General features: G+C 43.4%; 1 protein-coding gene across 2 annotated transcripts in view; it reads right to left on the bottom strand.

Annotated features, from left to right (window-relative positions):
• LOC145358877 (DNA-binding protein RFX2-like) overlaps window positions 1–20,222 on the bottom strand; it is a 116,977-nt gene that overhangs the window by 33,574 nt on the left and 63,181 nt on the right. Inside the window, exons 4-9 of one of the 2 annotated variants that reach the window (XM_080213238.1) lie at window positions 17,283–17,559; window positions 12,352–12,426; window positions 8,658–8,845; window positions 7,995–8,114; window positions 7,041–7,165; window positions 6,412–6,530 (exon numbers count right to left, since the gene is read on the bottom strand). In XM_080213238.1, the coding sequence (XP_080069364.1) occupies window positions 6,412–6,530; window positions 7,041–7,165; window positions 7,995–8,114; window positions 8,658–8,845; window positions 12,352–12,426; window positions 17,283–17,559 (904 nt within the window). The remainder of the gene's footprint in view (window positions 1–6,411; window positions 6,531–7,040; window positions 7,166–7,994; window positions 8,115–8,657; window positions 8,846–12,351; window positions 12,427–17,282; window positions 17,560–20,222) is intronic. The other variant, XM_080213239.1, reaches the window with a different exon arrangement.

The raw sequence follows: 20,222 nt of genomic DNA, 5'->3' as shown, positions 1-20,222 counted from the left end.
CTCCACATCCACCCTCTCAAGCCCTCAGGATTTTATACATTTCAATCAAGTCACCTCTTACTCTTCTAAACTCCAGTGGATACAAGCCTCGCTTGTCTAACCTTTCCATATAACACAATTGCCCATTCCAGTTATCAGTCTGGTAAACCTTCTCTGAACTGTTTCCAACACATCCACATGATTCCTCAAATAAGGAGATCATGACTGTACACAGTACTCCAGATGTAGTCCCACCAATTTCCTATAGAACTACAACATAACCTCCCTACATTGCATTCAATTCCCCCCTCAATAAACAATAACATCCTACTCGCTGTCCTAATTACTTGCTGTACTTGTATACTAATCTTTTGTGATTCATGCACTTGAACACCCAGATCCCTCTGCATCTTTGAGCTCTGCAATCTCTTACCATTTAGATAATAAGCTTCTTTTTTATTCTTCCTGCCAAAATTGACAATTTCACATTTTCCCACATTATACTCCATTTGCCTGATCTTTGCTCACTTACTTAACCTACCCATAGCCCTGTGTAACCTTCTTATGTCATCTTTAGAACTTGCTTTCCTATCTTTGTGTCATCAGTATATTTAGCAACCACAGCTTCAGTCATTTCACTCAAATCATGATATAAATTGGAAACATTTGAGGTCTCGGTACTGCTATCTGTGGCATTTTACTCATTATATTTTGCCAAACAGAAAATTATCCATTTATGTCTACTTTCTGTTTACTGTTAGCTAGCCAATCTTCTAAGAAATCTTGCTTAATAAAGCAATTAGGGAAACAAAGAGCAGATATAAGAAAGCTCTGGCTGGTAAAAGTAGGGAAAATCCCAAGTTATTCTATAAGTATATCAATGGGAAGAGGGTAACCAAGGACAGAATAGGGTCCATTAGGGACCAAGAGGGCAATCTGTAGGTGGAGCCAGTGGACATGGGTAGAGTGTTGAATGAATACTTCACATGCGTCTTCACCCAAGAAAATGAGGATGAAGGAATGGAACTCAGGGAGAGAGATTGCAAGGTTCTTGTGCAAATTGACATAGGGAATGACGAGGTATTGGAGGTGTTGGCAGGCTTAAATGCGGACAAATCTTCAGGTCGGAATTGTGTCCCAGGCTGCTGTGAAAAGCAAGGGAGGAGATTACTCTGATTCAAATTCTCAATTCCTCTCTGCCATCGGGGAGGTCATGATGTGGAAATGCCATGTAGAAATTTGATGTCTGTGTCAATATGCATGATCTTCTTGGAGATCCTCTCCACTTGAAGCTGGCAGTCTGCGGTGTCGATGTTAGTCATGATGCGGAGATGCCATCAGGGAGGTGCCAGAGGACTGGAAAATAGTGAGGTTCCGCTATTTAAGAAGGGTTGTTGAGATAATGATGTGGATGTGCCGGCGTTGGACTGGGGTAAACACAGTAAAAAGTCTGACAACACTAGGTTTTAGTCCAACCGATTTATTTGATAGTAAACTCACTAGCTTTCGAGGGGACTCCCTCTCCGTCAGGTGAATGTTCACCTGACGAAGAGGGAGTCCCCTCGAAAGCTTGTGAGTTTACTATCAAATAAATCGGTTGGACTAAAACCTGGTGTTGTCAGACTTTGTAGAGATAAGCCAGGGAACTACAGATCAATGAGTCTCACATCAATGTTAGGGAAAACTTTTGGAAAAAATCTGAAGGAGAGAATCTATCTCGCCTTGGAGAGCAAGGCTTGATTAAGAATAATCAGCGAGGCTTCATCAGATGGGGGTCACGCCTAACAAATTTGACTGAATTATTTGAGGAGGTGACCAGGTGTGTAGATTAGGGTAGTGCAGTCGATGTAGTTTACACAGATTTCAGCAAAGCCTTTGGGAAGGTCCCACATGGGAGATTTGTAAAGAAAGTAAATGCACATGGGGTACAGGGTAATTTGATAAAGTGGATTCAAAATTGGCTCAGTTGTGGGAGACAGAGGGTGAAGACAGAAGGCTGCTTTAGTGACTGGAAGCCAGTGTCCAGTGGCGTACCACAGGGGGTCTGTGTTGTATCCTCTATTATTTGTCATTTATGTAAATGACATGGATGACCATGTGGGGTAGGATTAATAAGTTTGCGGATGACACAAAGATTGGCTGGCTGCTTAACAGTGAGGTTGAGTGCCTTGGACTACAAGAAGATTTGGACGGAATGGTCAAATGGACAGATAAGTGGCAGATGGAATTTAACCCTGGAAAGTGTGAGGTGATACACTTTGGAAGGAAATGATTTGACAAGGAAATATTCAATAAACAGCATGACACTAGGAAGTTCTGTGGAACAAAGGGACCTTGGCATGTTTGTTTATAGATCTTTGAAAACGGAAGGACATATTAGTAGGGCGGTGCAAAAGGCATATGGGACACTTGCCTTTATCAATTGAGGCATAGCTTACAAAAGCAAGGAAATCATGTTGGAGTTGCAAAGAACTTTGGTGAGGCCACAGTTGGAGTACTGTGTGCAGTTCTGATCGCCACATTATAGGAAGGATGAGATTGCACTACAGGGAATGCAGAGGCGATTCACGAGGATGCTGCCTGGGATGGAACATTTAAATTATAAAGAGAGGTTGGATAGCCTTGGATTCTTTTCATTGGAGCAGAGAAGACTGAGGGTGCCCTGATCAAGATGTATAAGCTCATGAGGGACATAGACAGAGTTGGTAAGAACCAGCCATTCCCCTTAGTTGGAAGGTCAAATCAGTAGAGGACATTGGTTCAAGGTGAGGGGCAGGAGGCTTAGGAAAGATGTGAGGAAAAACCTTTTTACCTAGAGGGTGGTGACGGTCTGGGATGCGTTGCCTGCGAGGATGGTGGTGTCTCACATCCAGATAAAAAGTATATGGATGAGCACTTGGCACGTCATAACATTCAGGGCTATGGGTCATGTGCTGGTAAATGGGATTAGGTGGGAGGTCAGGTGCTTCTCATGTGTCAGTGCAGACTCGATGGGCCAAAGAGCCTCTTCTGCACAGTATGATTTTATGATTCTATCTATACTAATATCTTACCTCTACACCATGAGCTTTCATTTTCCACAATAACACATTACCACTTTACTTTTCCCAATCTTACTTTCAGAATGGGTTACTGCGCGTGGATTTACATTGCATTTGCTACCTAATGTCACATCTGTCCCTCTGCAGTCTCTCATAATCATAATATGTAATTTGTGGTTTTTTGAAGATAGTGCAGAATATTACATTGCGTACCACACAGTGCAAAGACTGATCAGATTGCTCACTTGGCTTCTTCAGAAATATGACTTTAAGAGACAACAGAAAACCATTCCAATACTCAATTTATTTTATAGGCCTTCAACCAGCAGAAAAGATCTTGAGGAACAGAGTTTCAGGAAAATTACACTGAGATGTAAAACCAAATAGAAGTAAAGGAGGATTTCAATTATCCTAACACAGACTGGATAATAATAGTGTAAAGGGCAAAGAGGGAGATGAGTTTTCAAAGCATTCAGGAGAATTTTCTAAACTTGTATTTTTTTCAGCCTAAAGAGGAAGAAGGCATAAGAAGCAGAAATCCTGGAAATATCCAGCAGGTCAGGCAGCATCTATGGAGAGAGAGGAAAGTAGAGTTAACGTTTCAGGTCAATGGTTCTTCCTCAGAACACAGAACAGTTTTCATAAAAGGTCATTGACCTGAAATCAACAATAATCTCTCCCTCAACATCAACAAAACGAAGGAGATAGTCATCGGCTTCAGGAAGTGTAGTAGAGGATATGTCCCTGTCTACATCAACGAGAACAAAGTAGAAAGGCCAGATCAACAACGACTTGTCCTGGTCCTCCCATGCCGACACTATCGTTAAGAAAGCCCACCAATATCTCTAATTTCTCAGAAGACTAAGGAAATTTGGTATGTCAGCCATGACTTTCACCAGCTTTGATAGATGAACCATAGAAAGCATTCTTTCTGGTTGTATCACAACTTGGTATGGCTCCTGCTCTGCCCAAGACCGCAAAAAAGTAAAATAGGTCGTGAATGTAACCCAATCCATCACGCAAACCAGCTTCCTATCCATTGACGCTGTCTATACATCCCGCTGCCTTGGAAAAGCAGCCAGCGTAATTAAGGACCCCACGCACCCCGAACATTCTCTCTTTCACCTTCTTCCTTCGGGAAAAAGATACAAAAGTCTGAAGTCACGTACCAACCCACTCAAGAACAGCTTCTTCCCTGCTGCTGTCAGACTTTTGAATGGACTTACCTTGCATTAAATTGATCTTTCTCAACACCCTATGACAGTAACATTACATTCTGTACTCCTTTTTCTTCTCTATGAATGGTATGTTTGGTCTGTATAGCGCGCAAGAAACAATACTTTTCACTGTATGTTAATACGTGTGACAATAATACATCAAATCAAAATGTTAACTGTTTCTTTATCCACAGATACTGCCTGACACGTGCAGTATTTCCCACATATTCTGCTTTTATTTCTGATTTCAAGTCTTTGTAACATTTTCCTTTTGTAATGATGAAGGACATATTGCTGAGTCTAGTTTTTGGGAATGAAGTGGGTCAAATGGACAGTAGTTGTAATCAGTGACAGTTGGTGATAACTTTCAATGAAGAGTGGTTTGGATTAATTATTTAAAAAAAAATTCAGAGTGAAAATACAAAATTGAAGGAAGGCTAATTTCAGTGGAGTGAGAAATCAATCTTGCCTGGGTAACTTGGAGTCAAAGATTAGCAGGCAAACTTGTAGCAGAACACTGGGCTGCCTTTAAAGAGGAGATAGCTCTGGTATAGTTGATTACATTCACATAAAGGGGAAAAATAAAGCCAGAACTCCCAGATGACAGAAACAGAGATAGAGTAAACTGAAACAAAAAAAGATGATGTATGACAGATGTCAAGTTCATAATACAAATGAGAAGCAAGCTGAGAATCAGAAGTTAAGTGTAAAAGGAAATTGGAGCGAGAGAGAGTGTGAGAAGAAATGGGCAGCTAACATGTAAGGCAATCCAGCTGTCTTATTTAGACATATACATACTAAAATGCTATTAAGGAGATTTGAAGCCAATTAGGGACCAAAAATAAATCTACTCATGAAAGCAGAGGGTATGGCTTAGCTACTAAATGAATACTTTGCATCTGCCTTCACCAAGGAAGCAGATGCTGTAAAAATCATAGTAAAAGAGAAGTAATTGAAACACTAGATGGGCATAATATATGGCCACTAGATGGGATATGAACACTAGATGGGCATAAAGGAATAATAGTAGGAGGGATTACTATTTAAAGGGTGAAAAGCTGCAGCATGTTACGGTGCAGAGGGACCTGGGGGTCCTTGTGCATGAGTCGCAAAAACCCAGTCTGCAGGTGCATCAGGTGATCAAGAAGACGAATGGGATGCTGGCCTTTATAGCGAGGGGGTTAGAATATAAAAGCAGGGAGGGCTTGCTGCAACTGTACAGGGCACTGGTGAGGCCGCAGCTGGAGTACTGTGTGCGGTTTTGGTCGCCGCACTTGCGCAAGGATATTTTGGCCTTGGAGGGAGTGCAGAGAAGGTTCACTAGGCTGATACCGGAGATGAGGGGGTTAGACTATGAAGAGAGACTAAATAGACTGGGTGTGTACTCGTTGGAGTTTAGAAGGATGAGGAGGGATCTTATAGAGATCTTATAAAGGGATGGATAAGGTAGAGGTAGAGAGATTCTTCCCACTCAGAAAGGACAGCAGGACTAGAGGGCACAGCCTCAAGGTAAGGGGGGGGCAGTTTAGAACAGAGTTGAGGGGGAACTTCTTCACTCAAAGGGTGGTGAATCTCTGGAATTCTCTGCCCGTTGAAGTGGTGGAGGCTACCTCACTAAATATATAAGACACGGGTAGATAGGTTTTTGGCAGATGAGGGAATTAAGGATTATGGGGCGAAAGCGGGAAAGTGGAACTGAGCCGCTTCAGATCAGCCATGATCTTATTGAATGGTGGGACAGGCTCGGAGGGCTAGATGGCCTACTCCTGCTCCTACTTCTTATGTTCTTATGCAAGAAATTGATATATTAGAGATATTAGAAAGGCTCGATCTTCCTGTGATTGCCAAACAATAAAAATATCCCTTCATTAGTGGGATCCACCAGTAATGAACTTCAAACTACAGGGTTTGTTCAAGCTGAGCAACATGGAGAGATACATTTTTTTCACTAAGCTGTGCCAAGGAAAGGATTCTCCACATGATAAGGCATAAATAAATACAAGATTCAGCAGAACCCAGTATCCCTGAGAAGACAGGGAATTAGGCAGTACAAGAACACAATATAAGAAGCACAGTACGGATCCAAGAAAGGCAAGGTGATGTAGGGCTTGATTTGAAGCAGCCACCTCTCCTGAACCATTCACCCCAACCTCCCATCACTCAGTACATCTCACCTCACAGTGCTCTCTGTACAATGTCTGTAATGTCTTCACTTCATTCAGTGTGATATCCTCTGGCAAAGGACAGCTACCAATCTCTGCATCAATAAACTCTGGCAGTGCACGAGACATATCTATTGTGAACAACAATAATTTTAAAATGTTTAGAGACATACAAGTATGTTTTACACATGCACAATCACTTCAATCCTAGTGGTATCTGCACTGGCCCTGCAGGTGCCATACTCAGCCGGACTGGTCAGCAGTGTGTCAAGTTTGCTACAAGATACACATTACGTGATGCTTTTTAGCTCAAAATATCATTGACCCTTGAGCATATCACAAACCTTTCGACACATTTCAGTTTAGGTTTGAATCTGTGATTATATCCAAAAAATTTAAACCAATGCTAATGCATGTCAAGCAATAAAGGTAAGCCAGAGAGAGGTGGAAAAACAGCTGGTGAAAGCCAATTACATGAGGAAAGAACTGGAGTGACAAGGATAAGCAGAACCGCATAATGGTAGAGCACTCTGTAGTGTTTCTATGATGTTGGAAACCTGACACAGTTAAAATGAGGTTCCTGATAACCTGGAGAGGATTAGGTCCCTCTGAAACTAACAGTATAAGATTAATTGACTGACCAAGAAATTGCTGGTGGTGCTGGCTTTGTGCAGCTACAGATTGCTCCGGGGTTGTTGGAGCTGCGTGTTGTCCATTTCCAGGCATATTGTCTCCTACACCATCCAACTTCTGCATAGGTTTAAACCTAAAGAGAAAAGCAGCAAACTTACAAAAAGGAAACTATATGAAGGTACAAGATAAAGGTACACTTTAGCTGAAATGGCCAATTAAAATGAAAATAATTAAAGCTATAAGATTTATTACATAAAAAGCCATTTACAATTATAAACATTGCCAAGCCAAGCTGTTTCTCAGACATTTTTAAGTCTATAAAATGACCATCAAAAGAAAGATTGATTTGATTCTTTACAACTGAACTACTGAAAGAGGTTAACACCATTTCAAACATATAAGATATGGGTTCAGTCAATCAGTACTGACTAATATTCAGAGTCATAGAATCATAGAACCCTGCAGTGCAGAAAGAGGCCATTTGACCCATCAAGTCAGTACTGACCACAATCCCACTCAGGCACTACCACCACCATATCCCTACATATTTTATTCACTAATCCCTCTAACTTAGGCATCTCAGGAAACTAAGGGGCAATTTTATCATGGTCAATCAACCTAACCCTAATCTTTGGACTGTGGGAGGAAACCAGACTATCCAGAGGAAACTCACACAGGCACGGGGAGAATGTGCAAACTCCACACAGACAGGGACCTGAGCCGGGAATCAAATCCAGGTCCCTGGAGCTGTGAGGGAGCAGTGCTAACCACTTGTGCCACCCAGCTGTATGTGTTTATGTGTATATTTGTATGTGTGTGTGTGCGTATGTATATCTGTGAATGTGTGTATATATTGGTATGTGTGTGTGTATATATCTGTGTGTGTTCATGTGTATATTGTATGTGTTATGTGTACGTGTACGTGTGTGTGTGTGTAAGGTGGTGGGATGTGAGGATTATACCTCTGTTTCTGATGCACTGGTTGTTGCCGCATTGCCATGTACTGCATATCCTCTTGTAAACGGTTCAACGGTGAATCTGGCTTTAGACGAATCCCATAGTAATGATACTTCGAATTTCCCCTGAAACACAGGAAAATTATATAAACCTAAAGATGGCTGAAGGAATAAACAGTGAATGCCACTGTGAACAACTAAAATATTGCAATGACTATTTCAAATAAGTGGAAAATATACAAAAGATTAATTTTCATTCTGTAAATATGCATCGAATATGTCATTGCAGTAGAAATACTGGTTTTAAACCAAATAAGTTTTTGACAAATAAGTTTGCAATATTCCCAATTAAGCACAGCCAATTAATTTTTGTGTCCAAAATTTCAGCCAACCTGCTGTGCCGTGGCATAAATAGTGACTTCAAGTTTTAAGTTCTGTGAAGTATTAGCACACTCCTTCAAGGCTAATGTTCAAACTAAGATGTCAATGGAAATCAAAAATATCTATATTACTTGCACTCAAGTCTGGCGCTTGCTGTTTATTAGGTCCGGAGCACTAAAGCAACTCTGGCCTCAACAATGTTGCCATGGGATAAGTTTCACTGCAGGCCATGTTAAAACAAAACTATTTCTAATGTGCATTTATATTGACGAGCAAACTTTTTTTTACCCTGACCTTGTTCCCAGTCTTCTGGTCCTCAGCCCCATGAACACAGAACGAATCAGTTTGCCAAAAGAAGCTGCATTGACGGGATCGAGCTTCTGTTCTTGACAGTGCCGTAGGTAATGGTTGTAGAGGGAACTCCGGGGGAGGCTAACTCCCTCAGCAGTTTCATAGTTATCGAGGAGCCACTGAAGCTGTGTTGAATAGAGACAGTGTGTCACCCATCCATACTGAACACAGTTAAACTGCTTCGTTTACTCGTCAGTTCACTAAATTAATATGTGAGAACTGAAATTTCTGATAAGTCGGCGAAAAGTTAAATAACAAACAATTGCAAAGGAAACACCACACAAGGAATCTGATTCAAAGTCTCAAAGTCAAAAGCTGCAGGTTAATTCCTCAGGGTAGCATTTAGACCCTATCATCTACAGCTGTTTCATCTATGACCTCCCCTCCATCATAAGGTCAGATGTGTGACTGTTTGCCCATGATTGAGGTGGTGAAATGGTTTTAAAGCCTGCAATTTTTTGAGACTGAATTAAAAGCTAAAATCTAGGCTTCTGGGAGGAGTATTTTAATTGGAATTCCTGGTTGTTGTCAGAGGCTATCCACTGTGACAGAGTGGGTGAACTCTACTGGGGAAAGATAGAATTATGAAACAAACTTGGGCTGCATGGGTGCCAAGTACGTGCTGGAAGTACTGAAATATCTCTAAGTAAGATATCTGAGGGATTTAATTTTGTTGTATCGGCTATTTAAAGTGTAACTTATAGCTCCTATTGAATACAATTTGCCCGTTATTCATGTTAAATTTTTGTTGATATTTGGTTTGGCTGTTACAATCAGGATTTTTTAGTGAAATCTTGACCATTTGTTTCTTCCATTGGGATTGTCTGAGAAGTTAATTCTTCTTACATTAGTAGTCTCCACGAGGATTGTAAATGTGCAGTGTTCACTAGCATTCACAACTCCTCAGATACTGGAGCAGTCCAGGTCCATATGTAGCCATGATCTTATTGAATGGTGGGGCAGGCTCGAAGGGCTAGATGGCCTACTCCTGCTCCTATTTCTTATGTTATGTTCTTATAAAACCTGGACAATATTCAGGCTTGAGCAGATAAGTGGCAAGTAACATTCATGCCAGGTAACAACTATCTCCAATAAGAGAGAACCAAACCATCTCCCCCTAACATTCAATCGCATTACTATCACTGAATCCCCCACTATAAACACTCTGGGGTTACCATTACCCAGAAACTGAACTGGACTAACCATATAAATACTGTGGCTACAAGAGCTACAAGGTCAAAGGCTGGGAATCCTGTGGTTAGTAACTCACCTCCTGACTCCCCAAAGCCTGTCCACCATCTACAAGGCACAACTCAGGAGTGTGATGAAATATTCTTCACTTGCCTGGATGAGTGCAGCTCCAACAGCACTCGGAAAGATCAATGCAATTCAGGACAAAGCATGCCACTTTGACTGTCCCTTCATTCACCATCTTAAACATTCACTGCTTCCACCACCAGTGCAAACCTGCAGCATAATAAACTACATACAAATGCCCTCCAGCAAATAGTCAGCCTCCTCCAAATGCACAACTTTTTACCAACCGGAAGAACAAGGGCAGCAGATGTATCTGGATCCGTGGTTTCAGAGTCAATACTATTGCAGTGCAAGGTGGGATAGAAAGCACAGAGAGATCATCCGATTCCCATGTGCATTTTGTAAGATGATTTGGTCAAGTCATGGCTTCAATGGGCAGAGCTTGGTGGGGGGGCCTGGATCAATGGCAATTAAGTAAATAAGCAGACTTTGGAGTTGACCTTATCAAAAATATTTGTCAGTCCAGGACGGATGTGAAAACGGGAGAGTTTCAGTCCCATTTTTTGGGCAAGTTCAAATCAAATATCTTATTCACTGAGTGCAGGTAAAAAGGGCTAAACCATTCCTTGCCTGTGGGGGAAAGGAGCGGGACTTCAATTGCCAGCAGGTCTGCTGTAGCAGCAGAGGACGTTATTGCGCATGTACAGGACTCTGTAACTGCATATGCTCAATGGCAAACAGCAGATTCCTGACATATCTGAGACACCTCTCAGGTCCCTGCTGCTGCAGCCAACCTCGGCCCAGCACCCTCCCCATCACCTCCCCCAGCCCCCAGCCTGACAGCAGTGCCAGGATGCCAGGCTGGCACTGCCCTAGTAGCACCCAGCCCTTGCCCTCGACCTTTGGGGGTGGGGTGGGTGCGCAATGGCCTCTGGTTCTATCGTCGATGCCATCATGACTGGTCCACGTTGCTGGGGACCAGCTGTGATTCTCACCAGAGAGAACCTGTCCCGGCGAGGCTACAGTAAAAAGTCTGACAACACTCGGCGAGGCTACACAGGCGAGTGAGCCTAAACGATAGTTAAATTAAAAGCAAATTGAACTTAAATAAATTATTTAGCCTCTTGCCGGAAATGGGTGTGAGATTGATCATGCTGGATATCTGGTGCTGGTAAGATCGTGAGAGGGAAGAAATCGGGCACAAATCTGATTTCTCGGCTCTCGATCTTGCCAGCTCACCCCGCCCATTGCCCGGCGGGATGAAACGTAAGATCGTCCCCTTTATATTGGCCAGCCAATCTACAGGAGACAATCATTTGCCCCTCACCAGGGGGGATGTTCATTCCTGTCCATGCCTTCCACATTGTGTAGAAACCTTCAGAACCTGAACTATTTGGATTACAAACAATGTAGAAAGGAAGCCTTATAGGAGCAAATGAGGAGACACTTGTCAACTATGTTAACCACCCACATTGCAAAAATCCAGAAAACTCTGAAGGTGCTGCTCCAATAACCTGATTCTGCTTAACACAGGCTGTCTGACCACATAAGCCAAAAGTATATTTGAGAACTGTCTTGCTTGGCGTCATTTAGTGCTGACCTCTCAGCTGTAGGCCCTGCATAAATGAGCAGATTAAAAAAAAATGACTGCTTCAGTATTAATGGTTGCCAGGCTGTCTGTCAATGCTGTGAATCAAACTGAAGAGTTTAATGTACTTTAACCCAAACCATACTATCAGTGGATCAAAAATATATACATTTTAAATTACCATTTGTCTGTCTCCAAATCCTTCAGCTCTTTTTGCGAAGATGTTGCTTCCATGCTAGGGTATGTTTTTATGGCAGTGTTTTCCACTTGTTTCAAGATAATGAGTGTCTGCAGAGAGGATGCTAATGAGGAGCAGACTAGCAGGATCTGACTTAATCCTTATTGGCTACCTACACAAACAGAAGTTGCCGGAACCCTGGCCGACATTACCATTCCCAGCACAGGGAGTTCATGTCATTTGCAGAACCTCTAGCACTGGTATAGAAACACTTGCCCTGTCATAGTGTGAGTTATACTGTTTATACAAATTACAAACACTGACCACTCTGCTCTTTATTTTCAGTGTAGGCTACTTCATAATTAACAGGTGAATGAGAAAACCAGAGCCTCCTTTCCTGGAGAGTTACACTAAATGAAGTAAAGGAGCATGTGAACAATATTTAGTAGGTAAGACAGTTATTATCAGTTATCCCATTGACCTCCAGTCTTTTCTCTTAACTCTTTACAATCATTCTTGATGTAACATTTCAATATCGAAAGTGCTAATAATTTCAAAATTCTGAAGCTTCACTGGGTGGGAAAGCTTTAGTAAATGTAGATACTCACATGGCTGTTCAACAGGGTACTTTTATGGGCCGTGATCCCTTCAGATTTCTGGAGGTTCTCGATTGCCATTTCAATCTATCAGATTAGAGTGTATGAGATTAAAGCACCATAAAGCAGCTAATTTATTTATCACTGTGACTAACAAATATGTGAAAGGAGTAAGATGTATAAATGACACAACCATTTAGTGTCCAGAATTAGCATAACTTGCAAATTTCAAAATTAAAAATGTACAACTAAATATTGATATATGCATTTATTAAAATTATTCCAGCTCCTAATTTGTTTTTCAAAGTTTATCCATGCTGTAACCTTCGGTTTCCCAGTTGTGAGAAGTGGGTAACCTGCGTGGTGGCACGCTGGTTAGCACTGCTGCCTCACAGTGCCAGAGACACAGGTTCAATTCCAGCCTCAGATGACTGTGTGTGTGGAATTTGTACATTCTCCCTGTGTCTGCATGGGTTTCCTCCAGATGCTCCAGTTTGCTCCCACAGTCCAAAGATATGCAGGTTAGGTTGATTGAACATGGGGAATTGACCCTAGTGTCAGGGGGATGAGCAGGGTAAATATGTGGCATTACGGGAGTGGAGACTGGGTGGGATTGTGGTCAGTGCAGATTCGATGGGCCAAATGGCCTCCTTCTGCACTGTAGCGATTCTATGATTCTAAAACAGCTTTCTAAAAATGCAACATTACATCCAAGCTGCAACAAGGAACATAACTTTAGACTTTCCGTTTGCTGCTCTTGAAATAGAAGGATTTGTTCACAAGTACTACAACATCAGGATAGCTCCCTATCCTGAGTAGCAGCACGAGATCTTTAAACCCATGTTAGCTTACAGAGGTGGATATTAAAGTATCAGGGTCTCACACTCTCATACGAGTCTTAATACACAGTCTTCTGATTCACACAGACTGTGACCAACTACGCCAAACTAAAATTAGGAAATGAAATGATAAATGTGATACTTGCACAGTAGAGGATTAGACCAAATTTATACAGATTTTATCACAAGTTCAATAACTCACAATTGTTTAAGGGATATGGCTAGCTTTCTTTGACTTTTGGAGAAAGATCACCAACCTGAAACATTAATGAAACATTAATGATGTTCTCTCGACACAGATACTGCTAGGTCTGCCCAGCATTTTCACCAGTTTGTGTTTTTATTTCAGATCTACAATATTTTACTTCCGTGTTTCTTTGTTTATTGCTCTCTTTAAGTTCTCGGACATGGTGAGTGATGAGTTAACACTCCAAAGCTCCCTCAATTTTCCACTTAGCAAATTCATGAAGTACGTCTCGATTTTCACTTCCAATAAATTTGCCTGCAATGAACTTCATTTACCAAGCCCTACTGAGCATACTTTCTTTTCATTTTGCTCTGAATTTGATTGTGGTACAGATTAACTGAATGGCCTGTTTGTGTGGTGTACATTCTCTACAACACCTTGAGGTAACACCATTCCCTAACTTGTTACAATCTCTAAATATATCAACCTTTCATTGAGATTGATTACACATCTGTAAGGCACACCTGAAACAGGAGAGATCCCAGCTCCTCCCTCAGTCCATCCATTCCCTATTTATGGTTTGGTTTCCTTTACTATTTCTGTTTCCTTCCAGTTGGCTAATTCTTAATTTCAATCTGTGTATGAATTATTTTTGTTAGTCATTTTGTTTATGAATGAAGTTTCTTGCAAAGGCCTTGAGGATGTTGTTGAGACTAGTCAAGAAATAGCCTTCTTGGCTGATTTTTATTAGATTGCTTTCATCGCTGCTCTGATATTTATTAGATATCAAATCATAGAATCCCTACAGTGCAGAAGGAGGCCATTTGGCCCATCAAGCCTGCATCAACAACAATCCTTTCCAACCCCTTGTATTTACTCTCCAGTTGCCCTGATACTAAGGGGAAATTTAGCATGGCCAATCAACCTGATCCACACATCTTTGTAACGTGGGATAAAACCAGAGCAGCTGGAGGAAACCCACGCAGGCATGGGGAGAATGTGCAAACTCCACACAATCACCCGAAGCCAGAATCACCCTGGGTCCCTGGCACTGTGAGGCAGCAGTACTAACCATTGTGCCACCGTGCCACCCTCTGAACAGCCAACACCTAAAAAGAAGCTAATAACAAATCTCAAGGAGTTACAAAAAATATCAAGTGCAGTGTAGGAAACTGAAGGAAAGTCAAGAAAATGAGAAAGGTTAAGGTGAAATGGAGACACCAATGACCAAAGGATTTCATTAACACAAAATAACACTTCAAAGGTTGAATCAAATGCAATGTAAGAGAGGCAAGCTAGAGCACAGATTTAAAGTGATTTCAAAAGAAGCAAATATGAGAAAAACCTTTTACACAGCAGTGGTTCAGGTCTGGAATGCACTGCTTGAAAGTGTAGTGGAAACAGGTTCAATCGAGGCATTCAAGGGGACATTAAATTATTAATCGAATGGAAATAATGTGCAAGGGTATGGGCTAAAGGTAGGGGAATGACATTAAATCAAAGTGCTCATTCGAAGAGCGAGTGCAGACATGATGGGCCAAATAGCCTCTTTCTGCACCAAAAGAGTCATGTGATTCTGTGATAGAGGCCATCAGTGAGAAATTGGAAATTAAATAAGATTCAAAGAAACTTCTTTACCCAGAAAGTGGTGAGAATGTGGAACTCAACGACTAGAGGTAGCAGTTGAAGCAGAGTGTTTAAGGGGAAGCTAGACCAGTAAATGAGCGGTAGAGAATAGCGGGTTGTCGTGACTTATTGAGATGAGGAAGGATGGGAAGAGGCTAAAGTGAAGCATAAACATAGAACATAGTACACTACAGCACAAACAGACCCTTCGGCCCACAAGTTGCGTCATGGACTTAAGGTGAGGGGGGAGAGGTATAACACAGATATTAGAGGGAGGTTTTTCCACACAGAGGGTAGTGGGGGTATGGAATGCTCTGCCAAGTAAGGTGGTGGAGGCAAACACGCTAGAGTCATTTAAGAGTAACTTAGACAGGCACATGAGTGGGTTGGAGATGGGTGGATACAGGAGATTGTTTTAAATAAGGGTCATTAGCATTGGGGCGTCCCTGGTAAGGTAAATGGATATGATACAATAATAATGTTTTTTTTCCTTTTCATTCACAGGTTTTAAGTCGGTCTGCCTTGTGTCCAACGAGGGGCATACACGCGATGGGTCGTACTTGGGCTGCTCTTGGTTGTTCGAGATTGGCCTAGTGCTTCATGTCATTAGTGTGTGCCTAAACTGGACCAGATACTGGGCAAGACGACAGCTCAGTGACTATCACTGATTGCTGTGCAGACACATGGATTTGGGCCGGTGTCTGTGGGAGTTTGCGCATTCTCCCCGTGCTTGCGTGGGTTTTCTCTGGGGTGCTCCGGTTTCCTCCCATATCCCAAAGATGTGCTCTTAGGCTGATTGGCAGTAATAAATTGTCCCTAAATCAGTTTCCCTCAATGTGGAATGCCATAAAACATCAGACAGGGGTCGTGGGTGGAGAGGGTGACTGGTGGCGTTGAGATGGTGGCGCGGGCTCGTTGGGCCGAAGGGCCTGTTTCCCGGACTGTTTTTGTTCTCCTTTGTTCTTTCTTTGTCGAGTACAGCCTCTCCTCTCATAGGCTTATCCACGTACTGTGTCAGGAAACACTCCTGAGCACACCTAACAAACTCCTCTCCATCCAAACCCCTTACCCTAGGGATATCATCAGCATGGGCTAATTGTGTGCTGTACCTACAATGCAATCACTTTGAAGGTCTGTAATTATAATAGATTGATTTATTCAGAATGCCACCCCTCTGGATCATTAACCCAACTACCTGATGATTATCATTGTGACAACTGGTTAGCAAAATTCACTCAAATTCATTCATCAAGCTTCAGTCATCTGATCCAGATCAGCAGTAAAGTTACCCTGAAAGAAAACTAGACAGTACTGCCAGGTGGCTGGGTTTAATCAGTACCCGGGGGACTGGGTTTAATCAGTACCCGGGGGGGCTGGGTTTAATCAGTATCCGGGGGGGCTGGGTTTAATCAGTATCCAGGAGGCTGGGTTTAATCAGTGCCCGGGGGGCTGGGTTTAATCAGTACCCGGGGGGCTGGGTTTAATCAGTACCCGGGGGGCTGGGTTTAATCAGAAACCGGGGTGGCTGGGTTTAATCAGAAACCGGGGTGGCTGGGTTTAATCAGTACCCGGGGGGCTGGGTTTAATCAGTACCCGGGGGGGCTGGGTTTAATCCGTACCCGGGGGGCTGGGTTTAATCAGTACCCGGGGGGCTGGGTTTAATCAGAACCCGGGGGGCTGGGTTTAATCAGAACCCGGGGGGCTGGGTTTAATCAGAACCCGGGGAGCTGGGTTTAATCAGAACCCGGGGGGCTGGGTTTAATCAGAACCCGGGGGGCTGGGTTTAATCAGAACCCGGGGGGCTGGGTTTAATCAGTACCCGGGGGGCTGGGTTTAATCAGTACCCGGGGGGCTGGGTTTAATCAGAACCCGGGGGGCTGGGTTTAATCAGAACCCGGGGGGCTGGGTTTAATCAGAACCCGGGGGGCTGGGTTTAATCAGAACCCGGGGGGCTGGGTTTAATCAGTACCCGGGGGGCTGGGTTTAATCAGAACCCGGGAGGCTGGGTTTAATCAGTACCCGGGGGGCTGGGTTTAATCAGAACCCGGGGGGCTGGGTTTAATCAGAACCCGGGAGGCTGGGTTTAATCAGTACCCGGGGGGCTGGGTTTAATCAGTGCCCGGGGGGCTGGGTTTAATCAGTACCCGGGGGGGCTGGGTTTAATCAGAACCCGGGTGGAAGAGTTGAATCTGCAGCCTGGTCCCCACGTCTGTCTTTCCTGGCTAAAGCGGGAGAATAGGAGAGGAGTACAAAGCAATTCATGGTCACTTGAACAATGTTAATTTCCTCACAGTTCCGGGTGATGGACGTGTGGCGTGAGAGAGTGGATGTCTGGAGTTGTCCATTGTCCCTCCGTGGATGAGATAAGTTCCACCACTACTCGAGATGATCTGACCACCTCCTACTTCCATTGCAATGCCAACCGTTCCCACCATACTGTGAGATGGCACCACAGTGGGTGACGATACTACTGTGGTCACTTGGACTGCATTTCCCGGCGACTCAAAGTACGAGGCTCCAGGATTCTGTGCATAGAGTTGTGTTTCTGGGTAAGAGTATGCTGCACGTCTGAAAAAGAACAGAAAACAAAGCAGAATTTAGAAAACCTACTGTCAGCAGGAGAGGAGCACTGGGTCTGGGATGTGTGTTCAATCAGTGGCACTATTGGAAAGCAATGAATAAAGAACAAAGAACAACACAGCACGGGAAACAGTCCCTTCGGCCCAATGAGCCCGCGCCGCCACTTTAACATTATGAGTGCCCTCCTCTACCCATGACCTTTGTCTACACCTATTGGGGAAGATTGAGGGAAGACTAACTTAGGGACAATTTGTTGCACCAATCAGCCTAAGAGCACATTTTCTGGGATGTGGGAGGAAACCGGAGCACCTGGAGAAAACCCACGCAATCACGGGGAGAATGTGCAAACTCCCACAGACACTGACCCAAATCCATGTATCTGCACAGCAAACAGTGATAGTCACAGAATTGTCATGTTGCCCGTTAGATGGTCCAGTTTAAGCATACACTAACGACATGAAGCACTAGGCAACTCTCGAAGCAATATCCAAGAGCAGCCATCGCACAACCCACCGCGTGTATGCCCCTTGTTGGTCAACAAGGCGGACCGAATCACCTGTGAAGTAAAAGAAAAGACGTCAATAAACATACAAAACTTAGACATTTACGGAATCCCCAGAAGTGCAGAAATAAAGCAAGTGAGCCATGAAATATTTTGGCAGGTCCATAGGAATCAATTGATTCCCAGGGACGTCCCAAAGCCCTTGATCTTTATTTAGAAAAGTCTCCTGTATCCTTCCATCTCTAGTCCGCTCATGTGCCTGTCTAAGTAAGCCTTAAACAACCCCGGCGTGCCTGCCTCCGCAACCTTATTTGGCAGTGCATTCCAGGCCCCCACCACTCTCTGTGTGAAAAACCTCCCTCTAACATCCGAATTATACCTCGGCCCCCCTCACCCTAAGTCCGTGGCCCCTCGTAATTATTGTATCCAACCTAGGAAAAAGCTTACCACTGTTCACTTTATCTATACCCTTCATAATCTTATACACCTCTATTAGATCTCCCCTCATCCTCTGCCTTCCTAAGGAGAACAGCCCCAATTTGCCCAATCTTTCCTTGTAGCTCAGTCCTTCCATACCAGGCAGCATCCTGGTAAACCTCCTCTGCACTCTCTCCAGGGTCTCCACGTCCTTCCGGTAGTAAGGCGACCAGAACTGGACGCAGTACTCCAAATGCAGGCGAACCAACGTTCTAAACAACGGTGACATTAGACGCCAGCTTTTATATTCTACACCCCTCCCTATAAAGGCATGCATACCATAGGCCTTCTTCGTCACCTTCTCCACCTGTACTGCCACCTTCAAGGACTTGTGTACTTGCACCCCCAGGTCCCTCTGCGTTTCTATCCTCTTAATAGGCCTACCATTTATCATGCAACTCCCCCCTACATTCTTTCTTCCGAAATGCATCACCTCGCATTTATCTGGATTAAATTCCATCTGCCATTTCTCTGCCCAATACACCAGCCTATCTATATCCCGCTGTATTGCCTGACACTGCTCCTCACTATCGGCAAGTCCAGCCATCTTCGTATCATCTGCAAACTTGATCACACCACATACTCCCTCTTCCAAGCCATTTATGTATATTACAAATAACAAAGGTCCCAGTACTGAGCCCTGCAGCACACCACTAGTTACAGACCTCCAGCTAGAAAAGGACCCTTCCACTACTACTCACTGTCTCCTATTACGAAGCCAGTTCTTAATCCATCTAGACACCTGTCCTTGTATATATTGAATGATGATATCTTAGAGGATCCCTATCCTGGGACACGGCAGGAATAATCACATTCCTTAGGAGAGAAAGGGATATGTCTCTAACCAAATATGGGATGATGTCTAAAACACTGATTGCTAATGAAAAGATAGGCTGGGCCTGTATCCATTAGAGTTTGGAAGAATGAGAGATGGACTTATTTAAGTATACAAGATCCTGACAGAGTTGATGCTGAGTGGATGTTTTTTCTAGGAAGATACTACAACCAGTAAAAATAAGAGCTCTTCAAGAGGGAGATGTGAGAAATATGTGGGAAATAAAAAAATGACCAGAGTGAGGTTAGGGCCAGTCAAGGATAGTAGTGGGAACTTGTGCATGGAGTCTGAAGAGATAGGCGAGGCATTGAATGAATACTTTTCTTCAGTGTTCACTAAGGAGGGGCCATGTTTTTGAAGATGAGTGCGTGATATAAGGTGATAGGATGAATGAGGTAGATGTTCTGAGGGAAGATGTATTAGCAATTCTGAAAAACCTGAGGGTCGATAAGTCCCCCGGACCTTGGTGAGACCACATTTGGAATATTGTATGCAGTTCTGGTCACCTCACTGTAAGGAGGATGTGGAAGCATTGGAGAGAATGCGCAGAGGAGATTTAGCAGGTTTGGAGGGTAGGTCTTATGAGGAAAGGTTGAGGGAGCTGGGGTTTTACTCTTTAGAGTGGAGGAGGATGAGAGGCGATTTAATAGAGGTTTATAAGCTGATGAGGGGGATAGATAGAGTGGACGTGCTGAGACTATTTCCTCCGGTGGACGTAGTTGTTACTGGGGGCTTAATTTTAAGGTTCGTGGTGGGAGATATAGGAGGGATGTCCGAGTTAGATTCTTTACTCAGAGTGGTTGGGGTGTGGAATGCACTGCCTGCTGTGATAGTGGA

Source organism: Carcharhinus amblyrhynchos, chromosome 26 (assembly GCF_965287045.1).
Source record: "Carcharhinus amblyrhynchos chromosome 26, sCarAmb.v2.hapA, whole genome shotgun sequence".
Taxonomy (NCBI): Eukaryota; Metazoa; Chordata; class Chondrichthyes; order Carcharhiniformes; family Carcharhinidae; genus Carcharhinus; species Carcharhinus amblyrhynchos.
Note: the sequence above shows the minus strand (reverse complement) of the source record. Positions and strands in the feature narration are given on the sequence as shown.